The 15,621-nt window shown below is 36.8% G+C and overlaps 1 protein-coding gene across 4 annotated transcripts in view; it reads left to right on the top strand.

Moving 5' to 3' along the window:
• exoc4 (exocyst complex component 4) overlaps positions 1-15,621 on the top strand; it is a 572,850-nt gene that overhangs the window by 36,933 nt on the left and 520,296 nt on the right. For all 4 annotated transcript variants that reach the window (XM_063073038.1, XM_063073040.1, XM_063073041.1 and 1 more), the window contains exon 4: positions 6,333-6,442. In XM_063073038.1, coding sequence (XP_062929108.1) covers positions 6,333-6,442 — 110 coding nt within the window. The remainder of the gene's footprint in view (positions 1-6,332; positions 6,443-15,621) is intronic.

Below are 15,621 nucleotides of genomic sequence, written 5' to 3'. Positions count from 1 at the left end.
CAAAGATCAAATACCTGAAAAAGAGGTCACTATGCACTTTCTGCTTGTGGTATTTCAATGAAATTAGAATTTCTTACTGTTACACTATCACCTGTATATCTAAATGCATTGCATTTTGTTACTTATTTAATTCCTTTATTACAGTTAGAATGAAACTACCTTCCACCCTTTCAGGAAGTGCACTCTTAATAATTTTAACTTATTGACTTTAATAAAAACCTGCCCATTTTTCCTCTGATTTCTTGGCTAATAAGCATATTTTCTCTGCCTTCACCATTTTAAATTTGAAACATACATTTTTATTATTTTAATTTATGAATATTCTACTGTTTATTCCTGAGTATAGTTATTCATTACTTAGGATGTCAGCAATTCAAAATTAGAAGAAATATTCAGAACAGTATTGATGCATCTATTTTCATTAGTTTCAGTTTCAGAAATTTTATGTGCTTCATGAACTGTTGCTTGCTACCTTTTTGTCTGCCAAGTGTTTACGTATGTCATACAAAAGATGCTGTTCTTGCTATGTAACTGGCTAACACAGGTAATTTATGAAAGCAGTAATGCATTCAACAGAAAAATGTATGCAAAATTTAACAAGCTTTCAAGAATTTATTGCACACGTCTCAGAATTAATCTTTTAGGACCAGCGTTGAACATCATAAAATGCTCTTATTCTTAAGTATGATACACAGCAATAGCATTCAACAATTTACTCCAAACATGATGAAGTGAAACAAAATGGATTCAAAAGCCTTTCATAAGAAATGCTAATATGAAAGAACTCATGAAGTCAGTCTCATGCAGCAAACTTGAATTTTCCTGAAACCAGATTAAACTAGGTGCCAGAATGTTAATTGGTAAACTGATTAAAATGTATTGTTTTCCAAAGAATTTTAAAAGTGTGATATACCATTGGTAACTCCAAATAACATTTAATTGATATTAACTTCACAGCATGTTAATCTTTAATCAACAATGTTTTCCATTGCAATATATAGATTGCACATTGCAGGACTTGAAGCACAAGGAAGATCTATGAATGAGTAAAAGGGAGGGATAGTTCAGAGGCTGAAGAAAAGTAGGGAGAAACTCCATATATTGCTTAGTTCTTAACATTTTCGTTATCTTGATGGAAAAGTAAATGTAATTACTTTTGTTTATTTTATTGTTTGTTTACAACATAACATAAGAAGTAGGAGCAGGAGTAGGCCATCCGGCCCATCGAGCCTGCCCCGCCATTCAATAAAATCATGGCTGATCTGTCCATAAACTCAGCTCCATCTACCTGCCTTTTCCCCATAACCCTTAATTCCTCTACTATGTAAAAATCTATCTAACTGTATCTTAAATATATTTAGTGAAGAAGCCTCAACTGCTTCCCTGGGCAGAGAATTCCATAGATTCACCACTCCCTGGGAAAAAGTTTCTCCTCATCTCCATCCTAAATCTTCTGCCCTGAATCTTGAGGCGATGTCCCCTAGTTCTAGTCTCACCTACCAATGGAAACAACTTTCCTACTTCTATCTTATCTATCCCTTTCAAAATTTTGTATGTGTCTATAAGATACCCTGTCATTCTTCTGAATTCCAGAGAGTATAGATTGAGCCCCAGGCGACTCGATCGCTCCTCATAAGTTAACCCCTTCTGGAATCAACCTGGTGAACCTCCTCTGCACCGCTTCCAAAGCCAGTATATCCTTCCTCAAGTATGGAGACCAGAACTGCACACAGTACTCCAGGTGCGGCCTCACCAGTACCCTGTAGAGTTGCGCTTAATATCAAGTCATCACGGTATTTTCAGAAAGCAGGAAGAAAATGGAGCCAGTTCTTGCCATTTGGCACTCCTACCTTGAAGAAATGCCGGGCAGAGCAGGATGAGATGACAGATGCTGGAATCTGGAGCAACACATGAAGTGCTAGAGGAACTCAACAGGTCAGGTGGATCTGTGGAGAGAAGCGGACAGATATGTTTCAGGTCCAGGTTTTATCTGGACCCTTCATTCGTCTAGATGTTGCCTGACCTACTAAGTTTCTCCAACACTTTGTATGTGGAAGCAAAACGGAATGGTTCTACAACAGTGATGTACAACTTTTGCAAACAGGGCCTGATTGACAACCTCACGTAGTTCTGAACATTATTTTTTTTTACTAATTCGTACCTAATGCTGGTGTTTTTAGTCATTTGCTTAAATATTTAAATATCAAAGTTTGTTAAGAGCAGAATGTCTGTCAATATTTATAGCAAACGGTAACAACAGTTTCTTGTTCGTAATGAAGTGAAATGAAACAAAATGAATTGTGATTGGAGCTGATAGGTATTGGATGGTGTGAGTTGCTTGGAATCATTTTTCTGGGCCTTAAAGATTACAACAGCTGTGTATGTTTATTAACTAATTTCAGTTCCATCATGTTCTGTTTTTATATTCCCAGTCAATTTTTGTTTCCATAGGTAGATTTTCACTTTTTTTTCTCTAGATGTAAGTAGGAAGTTGAAGTACAGCAAGGTGGCAGTTTAAAACCAATCTGAATGAGTGATTATTTTTATTTTAGAACACGGGTCCATGTGAAATCTTCCATACATAAGATAAGACTTTATTTATCCCAAAGCAGATTATTATTGCAAGGTTGCTCAGTCTGGAATATATACTTCATAGAAGTACAGATAGTGCAGTACACCATCTCAACATGTTCTGCGGTCAATCAAGCCCATTTATTTGTTTCTTACAATCTTCAGTTGTTAAAATGAGATTTCGCAGTTTCGTAAACCAGAATCAGATTTCTTAATACCTAACATATCTGTATGTCGTGAAATTTGCTGTTTCTGGCATTATTATAGTGAAACACATACATAAAATTGCTGTAAGTTAAAATAAGAATATATTTAAAAATCAGTAGTGCAAAAAGTTCAGAATGCTGTCCGTGGGACATCTCTCGAAAATTTATTAGTCTTTGGTGACAAACCAAATCTCAAATTCTCATGAAATATAACCGCTTGTGTGCCTTCTTTGTAATTGCATCAATATGTTGGGCCCAGGATAGATCTTCAGATATGTTGACACCAGGAACCTGGAGCTGCTCTCCCTTTCCACTGCTGATCCCTTGATGAAAAGAACTGCTGTATGTTCTTCCACTTTCCCCTTCCTGAATGATCTAATCCAACTCAAAATTCTGGAAAACTGTGAGAAATAAACATGTCAGAAGCTGCACTATTTGCTATGCTTACATATAGAAAGAATCAACATACATCAAAGTTGCTGGTGAACGCAGCAGGCCAAGCAGCATCTATAGGAAGAGGCGCAGTCGACGTTTCAGGCCGAGACCCTTCGTCAGGACTAACTGAAGGAAGAGTGAGTAAGGGATTTGAAAGCTCCACTTTCAAATCCCTTACTCACTCTTCCTTCAGTTAGTCCTGACGAAGGGTCTCGGCCTGAAACGTCGACTGCGCCTCTTCCTATAGATGCTGCTTGGCCTGCTGCGTTCACCAGCAACTTTGATGTATGTTGCTTGAATTTCCAGCATCTGCAGAATTCCTGTTGTTTGCATATAGAAAGAATCCTTGTTTTTAATTAAGACCGAATTTCTGGAATTTATTTTTTTACTTTAGGGATTTTGCACGGTAACAGGCCCTTGCGGTGCTACCTGAGCCTGTGCCACCTAATTGCACCCATGTGACCAATTACCTACTAACTCATCTGTCTTTGGACTGTGGAAGGAAACTGGAGCATCCGGAGGAAACCCACATGGTCATGGGGAGAACATACAGGCTCCTTACAGAGAGCAGCAGAATTGAACCTGGATCTTTGGCATTGTAATAGCATTATGTTAACTGCTACCCTCCCGTGCCGCCCCAAAATGGAGAACATTCCCCTCTATTGGTCTTCTGCTACTGCAGTCAATTTTCCTCAGTCAATTAGCCTACATACCCGATATCTTTGGAATATGAGACGGAATTGAAGAATGTGGGGGGAAATCCACGCTGTCACAGGGCGAACATGCAAAGTCTACACAGATAGCACACGAGGTTGGGATTGATCTCGGGTTTTCAGAGCTATGATGTGTTCAGCTCTATTTATTGAGTCAGTGTGAGAAGAAATTGCTATTCTTCAAACACCTTTAACTTTAGGTATATCAATGGCTTAAGTAGAAATCAAAGAAAAACTTGTTTAGGTGGAATTATAATAATTACTATAATTATAATTGAATTGTTTAATAACTTGAATTAGAGCTACAAAAGGCAGTAAAGGAGGCCATTCCTGTCATCATTTTTCATGTGCTGGCTCCAAATTCGTACACTGCATTTTAGTTTTTGTTTTGTTATTCCAACTGCAATCTATCACTTCACTCTCTGTTGTATTTAATTTCACTGGCCATTTTATTGATCAGTCCATGGCCTCATGTGGCCTCAGTGTTCTGATTCCTAATATCATCTACAAACATGCCCTGATCATTAACTGATATCAAAAAGAGCAATTACCCCAGTTCTGACCACTGGTAAACAGCTTTGTGTACTTCTGAATTAGAAATCGATAATGTGTAATGTCCTCTGTTTTTGATTAGCGTACAATATTACCATTTGCTGCTGCCGTCTCTTTCATGTTATGGGCTTTCATTTTTAGAAAGAGCATTACTACATGTTGGTTTCATTGTCCACCTTTTGAAAGTCCACATAACAGTAAGGTCATATGTACAACCTTCATCAGTCCTCTCGGTTCTGTTTCAAAGAGCGAAATGGATACGTTGTTGAAGCTTCATGTTCTGTCCACATATCCTCATATTTCCTTTGCATGTTTTAAGTTTGAAGAATCATTGCCCATTACTTGTTGCGCAGCTGATGTGTCGCAGCATAGTGAATTGCTCCTACGACAAGAATGTGTCTGTTTCTAACATCTAACCTCAATTCTGACTAGTCAATCAAATCCAACAGTGACATAATTTGTGTGCAGGGTTGTTTGCCGAGTCTGGACGTTAGGTTGCAAACGTTTTGTCACCAGTCGAGGTGATGTCATCACTGCAGGATTGAGTGCTGTTTCTGCCGAGCGCTTGCGTTTATATTGGTCCGACTAGTTCTGATTATTGGTTGGCTGTTGGCTGTCACACTGCTCACGAGTTTCCACTGGCTCCTGGCCACTGGTTATTGGTTGTTGTAAGTGTTGGTTTCTCAGCTCACCCCCGGCCCTGACCCCGCGGACGCATAGGTTCATCAGTTGCGTCCCGATCAATAAACTTGTTAGTAGAGTCTTTTGTTGAAAAACAATCTTCTAAGAGTTCTCTTGCTTTCTTGTTTTGTGCTTCTGTCAGGATTTTTGTGGTTTTTCGGACAAGCTTGTGTCCTTGGTCTTCGTGTACATACTGAGATGAGTGATAGAGGCTCATCCCTTCTTACAGCTCCCTGATATTCATGTAGTCTGGTGGACAGTTTTCTCCCTGTCTGTCCTAAATAATGTTTGGTGCAGCCTCCACATTGGGTTAGGTATATTACATTTCTTTTCTCCATGTGGGCTGTTGGATCTCTGGGTCTCGAGACAAGCCTTCTGATGGGTGCGCTGGGTTTGTGTGCTACCATTATACTGTGTGGTTGGAGCAGTCTTGCCGTCACTTCAGAAATATTCCTGAAGCACAAAACAAGAAATCAAAAGAATTCTTCAAATCTTGGTTCTCAACAGAAGACTCTATTGACAAGCATATTGAACTGGATGCAAATTATGAATCTGTGTCTGTGGGATCAGAGCCAAGGGGTGAACCACAGATACCTGAGGAACCAGCACTTGCAACGACCAATACCAGGGATATGGGCCAGTGAAAATCACTCAGCTATCTAGTTGGTCAGGACCCAGTGGAGACAAGCAGCCAGTGCGACAGCCAACCAATCAGAACAACAAGTCAGACCAATATAAACGTGAGCACTGGGCAGAAACAATACTCAATTGCACACTGATAATGTCACCTCAACCGCTGACAAAATGTTTGTGACCTAAACTCCAGGTTCGGCAAACACCCCTACAAACAAGCAGCCAACCCAAGCTACCAATTTTTTTTGTTTGTTTCTGTTGACATAATTAGTTGTAATTTTGTTGCACCACTGCTGATTTCTTATTGAAATATGAAATTTTCAGAAGGATTAACTATAGTTAATTAGGTTTGGTTATAATCCATTGAACGTTAAGTGTTAAACTTGTATTCTCCTTTTGTAACTACTGTGCGACTTACTGACTGATACAAACATTTTCTGGTTTATTCCCCCGATAATTGCATTTGCGTTATTTTCTTGTGGTTGAATTGATACTTTTGCGGGAGGGGAATATTAATAGGAATGTGTGTTGTTTTGTTTAGCCTGCTTGGGAAGGATATATCTCCTGCTCCTCTTATTGACATCAGCTTGGTATCAACGTCACGGAAATTTATTGATGCCTCACAGTACAGTGGCTCGGGGAGTACAGCTGGTGAGTACATCAGTTACTAAGGGACATAGATACCGCCTTCTTTTAACATTTCATTATCAGATAGTACTTTGTATTTTAAGATCTATTTGAATTCCACAGAGGAAAAACATGAGGTGAAATAACCACAGAAATATGTTTGGGCACCTTTACATCATTTGTTAAGACATCTTACAATATTTGAATTTTGTGAAATAAAGAAACTTATAAGACAATGCATTTTTCTCTATTGGCAGCAGAATTGGTGATAATCCAGATGGCCCCAAAGGCTATTGACAGACAACTTAAATTGTGTTTCTAACATTGCACAGATATAATATGTAGATGCTGAAGACATGATGAAAGACTGTTTTTGCCTATGGTTTTTTTTGCACTGATTACATAATTTCATCAGCAAACCCATGTTGTCAGTGTTTGAAGTCAGGTTATTTGGGAAGGCCATAGGAGACAGTCAGGGCCTTCTCAATCCCAAGGTCACCAAGCACCAGCTACACCTTCACCGTGAAAGCAGGACTGTCAACAAGCTGCTTCTCAAGCATAAAGTGTATGATGAAATCCTGTTCATTTAAAGTGTGGCTTGTACTCCATCCCTGTACATTTGTTAGGTGAAGGACAGAACAGAGGTTCATAGTTGAGGCGTGAGTCTCTAGAAGGTGATGGTGAAGATCCTGACTTCCCTGAGAAGGCAAGATGCTCTCTCACTGGGTCTCACAGAGCCAGAGGACTCCTTCCATTCAATGGACACATTATTGCCTGGATTGGCACCGATCACAGCTGTCCACTGATTCTGAATTAGGTTTACTATTACTGGCATATGTTGTGCAATTTGTTGTCTTGTAGCAGCAGTACCTTTCAACACATAATAAAAAAACTATAAATTACAATATGAAGTATATATAAAAAATTAAATATATAGTGCAAAAACAGAGGAAACAAATACTGAAGTAGTATCCACCGAGAAATTTGGTGGGAGAGGGGAAGAAGCTGTGTGTTTCTGAAATGTTGAGTGTGTTCATAAGCTCTTGTACCTCCTCCTTGATGGTAGCAATGAGAAGAGAGCATGTCCTGGATGTCACCTTTTTGAGACATCGTCTTTTGAAGGCTCTGAAAGAAGTTCTTCTAACAGTGCAGTTAATGAATATTTGAAACATCTTTGAAATGTGGGTAGATGAATGTTGAATGTTAGATGAATGTTTCAATCGCTCTGATGTGGAGACGAAGATATAATGACTAACTCTTTAAGAACTATCTTGGGTTGTTACTCAGTGTGTTACAGTGGAAACCTGAATGTAAAAGAATTGAAAAATGAGCAAATAAAAACAACTTTCCCTGCCTCTCTTCACACAGAAAGTACAAGAAGAACTATTTTGCAAGTCAAAGACAAAGTTGGATATTGAAATATGTGAATTGAAATTGCTTCATTAATACGTCCATAATATTATTAATATCATAGGATCAAGCGGCATACGAATATTTGGATTATTTATCTCAGCCAAGCTTAAGTAGATGCAGACTTTATATCATCTATATCATAGCAACTCACTATTAGTTAGGCTCTGAGTAATACAAAATAATGTTGCATCCAGCATTCAAGGTTGATGTGAAATTGGTTAGGGTATTAAATAGTTCACTTTTCTGTGTGCTGAATATTATACATAGTAATCAGCTACATTTGAAGTTTCATATTGATTACATAATGATTTATTTAAGAAAATATTATTTATTCAGTGGTGTTAAACAGATAAAGTATTCACCCCCTTGGAAGATTTCATGTTTTATTGTTTTACAAGCTTGAATTGCAGTGGATGTAGATGTGCGCAAATGCACTACTAAAGAAACACACGGAGGCAGAGAGAGCTGAACTCAGAATGCCTTTACTGATTCAAAATCGCGCGCTTAAATCTCCCCTCTCATGGGCCCCTGCGACCCGCAGGGCGGACGTGACGTCGGACTGTCCCCGGAAGGTCCGCCCTGAGCGGGTAGTTCCAAACGCACTACCACGTGTCTGCCCACGGCTCCCAATGGCGGTTCGAGTCCCATGTGTGCGGGCCGTCACAAGTTGTTATTATTCAGTTTCACTATGTTCAAATCAAGGATCGTCTGATACGAGCTGTTCGAAGAAGAGGAATAATTGAATTTCAAAGTTTCAGTTTTTGAGTTTGGTTGAAGACTTCAGTCCTGAAGTTTTAAGGGAACGGTTGGCTTTTAAACCAACGTTTTCAGAATTTTTTCAAAAAGGTTTCAAACCAGCTGTCTTTTACCTAGCTCATCTGAGAGTTGTCCTTCCCGATAATTCCCACCGTCTCTTTAAATCCCCGATAGAAGCTCAAAAATTTCTCGATGTTCTGAATTTGCCTAAGAACGAATTATTTTACTGCTTTTTTTCATTTTTGTTCCTATTGGTTTTTTTTTGTTAGTAATAGATTTACAGATTTGGTTCTCTGATAATCCGAGGGCTTAGGTTCTTGGTCTGTAGTGTAGGTATTTTTTATAAACTTTTCGATTAAAGTTTTTCTTTCTTAATGACTCTGTCCGTTTTTCTTTAATTTCTGTTTTTATTCTTACTTTCTCTGCTTTTGAAGGTAATTAAGTAGAAGACTCGGGGCTTAATTTTGTTTCTGAAAGGTTTGGGGAAGTATTTGGTTCTTTTCTTCTTTTTACATTTCAAGATGGCATTTATGCCTTTCTTCCCCTTCATTTTCTTATTGTTTCGATTTGAAAAATACTAACAATATTAATTGACGCTTGTTTTTTTAAAAAAAACTAGTAAGATGATATTTTGTCCTATGCTTTCAATAACCGTAGCTTTCATTTATTTAGGTTAATTTTTTTTGAGTTTTTTTTTCATATAAATATATATCTTTTGGGTTGCCTCTTAGAAAGATGGGGTTAGATTTAGTGTTAGATTATTTTTTGGCTTCTCTTTGCCTTATTTCTGGGTCTTTATGGGTGGGGAGGTGGGGTCTTTCTATTTTTAGTCTAATTATTTCAAAGAGGCTAACTTGCAACTACAAATATGTCCGAAATGTCATAACTTCCAGTTCCTCTTCAAACCTTTTTTCCCTCTTCCGGAGTCATGAGTTTATACTCTGGTTAACCCTTTACATACCAAATGGTTAACTTTAGTAATATGCACAAGATTATTAACTTTGTTTCGTGGAATACAAACGGTTTAAACCACCCGATTAAGTGGAAATTTTTTTTAATGTATTCCACGCAATCAACGCTCACATTATTTTTGTACAAGAAACTCATGTGACGAGAGAGGATAATCAGCATTTTTTAAGGTTTTGACAGGATCAGCAATATCATTCGAACTCGAACGCCAAAGTAAAAGGAGTTTCCATTTTCATGGACTCTTCGGTATTATTTATTCATTATGAAACTATTTCAGACCCAAATGGTAGATATTTGTTAATTACTGATTTACTTTTTAATAAAAAAGTTGTTATGGTGAATGTTTATGCTCCAAATATTGACCATCCTGAATTTTTTAAGTATTTGCTTACAGCTCTTCCTAATTTAAATGATTATATGGGACAATGGATAGAGATTTTAACTGTTGTCTGAATCCTTTGATGGATAGTTCTGCTTCTAATCAGACACTTCCAAATAAATCGGCTACTCTTATCAATTCTTTTATGGTTAATTCAGGAATTGTAGAAATTTGGAGATTTTTAAACCTTAAGGATAAAGAGTTTTCATTCTTTTCTCATGTATATCATAAGTACTCTAGAATTGACTATTTCCTTATTGACTCTCGTTTAATTCCATTTGTTATTGATTGTAACTATGACTCCATCGCAATTTCCGACCATGCGCCTTTGAAATGTTCTATCAAATTAATGGATACATTTTCTAACAGTAGACAATAGTGGTTTAATTCTACAAGATTCGAAATTTGTTAATTTCATTAAGGATCAGATCGGTTTTTTCTTTTCAACAAATGCTACGGAAGAAATTTCTAGTGGAATATTATGGGACACTTTTAAAGCATATATACGTGGACAAATTATATAATATTCTGCTGGACTGAAAAAAATGAGTTAATAATGAAATACAAATGTTGGTTGATAAGATCAAAGAAATTGACAAGGAATATTTTACTGCTCCTAGTAAGGAGCTTTATAAAAAGAGAGTTGAGCTACAAATGGAGCTTAGCTTATTACTAACATCCTCAATTGAAAATCAATTAAGTAGAACTAGGAGTCAGTTCTATATACACAGTGATAAATCTGGTAAATTATTGGCTAATCAATTGAGAACTGCTTCGGCTAAACGCCAGATTCTTAAGATTCGTAAAAGTGATGGTATCCTGACCGTTGATCATGATGAGATAAATAAATCCTTTCAAGAGTTCTATACTTCACTATATCAATCAGAATTTCCCGATGATCTTACTATAATGCACGAATTCTTAAGGAAATTGAATTTTCCGAAATTATCGTCTGATGAACGTTTAATATTAGAAACTCCCACTACTGAAGATGAAATTAAAAATGCTATTTTTTCGATGAATTCATGTAAAGCACGTGGTCCGGATAGTTTCACAGTAGAATTTTTCAAATCCTTTTCTAATATTCTTTCACCTTGGCTATATAGAATTTTTAAGGATGCATTATCTATAGGTAAATTACCACAGTCCTTTTATGGTGCTTCTATTTCCTTAATTAAGAAAGATAAAGATCCCACTGAATGTGCATCATATAGGCCTATATCTTTGTTGAATGTAGATTCCAAGATTTTTTCTAAAATATTAGCGACCAGATTGGAAAAAATATTGCCTCAAATTATTTCTGTTGATCAGACGGAATTTATTAAAAATTGTTACTCTTTTTTTTAATGTTAGGAGATTAATGAATATTGTTTTTACTCCTTCATCTAGAACTCCTGAATGTATCATTTCACTAGATGCTGAGAAAGCGTTTGACAGGGTTGAATGGACATATTTATTTAGTGTGCTTGAAAAATTTAATTTTAGTCCGACATTTATATCTTGGATTAAATTAATATACCTTACCCCTTCGGCGTCGGTATTTACCAATAATCAAAGATCTCCCTTTTTTCAGTTGTTTTGCGGCACCAGGCAAGGTTGTCCTCTTAGTCCATTGCTATTTGATACTGCTTTAGAACCTTTGGCCATTGCTATTCGTGAATCAACTAATATATTTGGTTTCACCCGTGGGAATGAAACACATAAGTTATCACTATACGCTGATGATTTATTACTATATATTTTTAACCCTGAAAAATCTATTCCGGCACTACTATCCTTGCTTGATAAGTTTAATAATTTTATGGGCTATAAATTGAACCTTGTGTGGGCACGTGGCCAAGTGGTTAAGGCATTGGACTAGCGACCTGAAGGTCGTGAGTTCCAGCCCCAGCCGAGGCCACGTGTGTTGTGTCCTTGAGCAAGGCACTTAATCACACATTGCTCTGCGATGACACTGGTGCCAAGTTGTATGGGTGCTAATGCCCTTCCCTTGGACAACATTGGTGTCGTGAAGAGGGGAGACTTGCAGCATGGGCAACTGCTGGTCTTCCATACAACCTTGCCCAGGCCTGCACCCTGGAGAGTGAAAACTTTCCAGTCGCAGATCCATGGTCTCGCAAGACTAACGGATGCCTTAAAAATTGAATCTTAATAAGTGAACTCTTCCCTTTAAATATGCAGGTTCCAATTTAAAGATGTTCACCGTTCAGACTGGTTAATGATTATTTTACTTATCTGGGTGTTAAAATTACTAAGAAACATAAGGGTTTATTCAAGCACAATATTTTACCTTTAATTGATCAAGTTAATCAAATTTTTCTTAAATGGTCCTCAATATTTCTATCAATGCTTGGTCAAATTAACGCTATTAAGATGATTCTCCTACCAAAATTTTTATACCTGTTTCAAGAATTACCTGTTTTTATTTTTAAGTCCTTTTTTGATATTTTAGATTCTAAAATCTTTTCATATATATGGCAGAACAAAAATCCTAGATTTAGTAAAACATATTTACAGAAGTCTAAAAAGGACAGTGGTTTGGCTTTACCAAATTTTAGATTTTATTATTGGGCAATTAATATCCGATATTTAAAATTTTGGACACAAGATTTGGATATAACTTTAAGCCCACAATGGGTAAACCTGGAATGTAAATCTATGCAAGGATTTTCTTTGACTTCCATTTTAGGGTCTCCTTTACCATTTGTTATTTCTAAATTAAATAAACAAATTGTTAATCCAATAATTAGACATACAATACGAATATGGTTTCAATTTTTGTAAATTTTTTGGCTTGACCCAATTTATTCTATCAAGCCCTATTACGTCTATTTTTTTCTTTCAACCTTCTATTATAGATTAAGCTTTCTCAGTATGGAAAAGGAAGGGTATATTAAGCTTTCGTGATTTATTTTTGGATGGCTATTTCATGTCTTTTGAACAGTTATCTAATAAATATAACTTGCCTAGAACTTCATTGAACTTGCCTTCAACTTCATTTACCTATAGAAAAATGGGAAAAAAATTTTCAATTAATTAACATGTCCTCTTTATGTGCTAAACATACCTTGATACAATTTAAGGTGGTGCATAGGGCACATATGTCTAAAGACAAATTAGCTCATTTCTATTCATATATAAGCCAAATTTGTGATAGATGCCACTCTGAAGTTGTTTCCTTGATTCATATGGTTTGGTCTTGCCCTTTCTTGCATAAACATTGGAAAGATGTCTTTGATATTATTTCTACTGTTTTGCGTATTAATTTACAACCACACCCTGTCACTGCAATTTTTGGGTTACCTATGATGGAAGATAGTTACTTCTCCCCTTCAGCCTGTCGGATGATTGCTTTTTTAACATTAATGGCTAGAAAGTTTATCTTATTGAACTGGAAGGAGGTCAATCCCCCTACTACATTTCAATGGTTTTCTCAAACTGTATCTTGTTTAAATTTAGAGAAGATTAGAAGTGGCACCTCCGACCCTTCAATTAAATTTGAAGAAACTTGGAGACCATATATTCAATATTTCTATGTGATGTAGTTTGACCTTTTCGAATCCTTTTTTTAACTTAAAATACACGAATAGAGGAGTGGAGTTAACGACATTAATGATTCTATCCAATGTAATATGTTAGCCTGTCTTTTTCTTCTATAGTTCTGGGTTTTTTAGTTTTATTTAGTTTAAGTTAATATCGCTTAGTTAATTAATATTTCTTTTTTTCTTTTCTAATTTGGGTTTTTTTTAGATTTTTTCTCATTTATCCCTCTATCATGTTTAATTATATGTAGAGTTTGGGAAACTTTATACATCTGTATTATTACCAATGCTATATTTGTAATGTCAATTATTAATAATGTAATCCCAATCTCTGTTCATTAATATTGTTATGTTTATAATTTTGAAAATTAATAAAAAGGTTGGAAAAGAAAGCAATTTTCTTGAAGTGGTATCGTGTTTCAAACCCAGAGATAAAATGTAGCTGCTTCATTTTTAGTATTACCGGATTATTCACTCTAGAAGACTATTAAAAGTATACTGAAACTCTATTTTAACATATTAATTATCTCTGTGGCATGTTGATTGGATAAACTCAAACCTTTTAAAACTGGGAACACTGGAGCATGTCTGTGCAACTTTATGATGGCTCAACCAGGTTGTGATCGATTGTGGTTGCTGTTGTTCTCTGCCACATATCTAAAGACCTTTTTCTGAGAAAAGTTCATTTTGTTTTGGATGAGTTTTCAAGGAGACTGGCTGACTCCTTTTGTGTAATCAATGAATATTTTATTAAAGCAAGCAATGTCAATATTAAATAACACTGGAACAAAGAGTCTGGAACAACTGAATGTTTCTCACTGTACAGATGCAAATGACTTCCAACTGCAGTGAATTGTGCTCCCAATCTGAGAATCAATCACTCAGACATTGATTATTTTAGTGAAATTGTACCGACATACAATCTGGTGACATTATTTGCTAATGAGGTATCAAGAGATGTTGCATGAAAATACAGACCCCTGGACTTGATCTATGTATAAGGTAGTCATCATGACCCTGCATTTAAACATGATTAAAGAGTAAGTAACTGTTTGAAAGCTTCTGTCACTTGGAAGTGTTTAAAATATTAAAATCTGTCTGTGAGACTTTTTCTGGCTGTATTTCAATTTTGGATTGCTCAGATTTCAATCCAACTATTCAATAAACTTCAGGGCCTTGGTCTCAATACCTCTTATGCAGCTGGATCCTCAATCTTCTCATTTGCAGACCCAAGCCAGTTCTTGGCAACAGCAGCACTTCCACAATCTCCATCAGCACAGATGCACCACAAGGCTGTGTTTAGCCTCCAGGGCTACTCGGAATCAGAATCAGGTTTATTATCACCAGCACGTAACATGAAATTTGTTAACTTAGCAGCAGCAGTTCAATGCATTACATAATGTAGAAGAGAAAACAATAATAATAATAATAAATAAGTGAATCAATTACAGTATACATATATGGAATAGATTAAACAATTGTGCAAAAAAACAGAAATATATTTTTAAAAAAGTGAGGTTGTATCCAAGTGTTCAATGTCCATTTAGGAATTGGATGGCAGAGGGGATGAAACTGTTCCTGAATCACTGTGTGTGTGTCTTCAGGCTTCTCTACCTCTTACCTGATGGTAACAGTGAGAAAAGGACATGGCCTGGGTGCAGGCGGTCCTTAGTAATGGACAGCAACACACATCAAAGTTGCTGGTGAACGCAGCAGGCCAGGCAGCATCTCTAGGAAGAGGTACAGTCGACATTTCAGGCCGAGACCCTTCGTCAGGACTAACTGAAGGAAGAGCTAGTAAGAGATTTTAAAGTGGGAGGGGGAGGGGGAGATCCAAAATGATAGGAGAAGACAGGAGGGGGAGGGATGGTGCCAAGAGCAGGACAGGTGATTGGCAAAGGGGATATGAGAGGATCATGGGACAGGAGGCCCAGGGAGAAGGAAAAGGGGGAGGGGGGAAGAAAAACAGAGGATGGGCAAGGGGTATAGTCAGAGAGACAGAGGGAGAAAAAGGAGAGTAAGAGAAAGAATGTGTGTATAAAAATAAATAACGGATGGGGTACAAGGGGGAGGTGGGGCATTAGTGGAAGTTAAAGAAGTCAATGTTCATGCCATCAGGTTGGAGGCTACCCAGACGGAATATA

Source organism: Mobula hypostoma, chromosome 20, assembly GCF_963921235.1.
Source record: "Mobula hypostoma chromosome 20, sMobHyp1.1, whole genome shotgun sequence".
In the NCBI taxonomy this organism is placed as follows: Eukaryota; Metazoa; Chordata; class Chondrichthyes; order Myliobatiformes; family Myliobatidae; genus Mobula; species Mobula hypostoma.
This window is presented reverse-complemented; position numbering and strand designations above follow the sequence as displayed.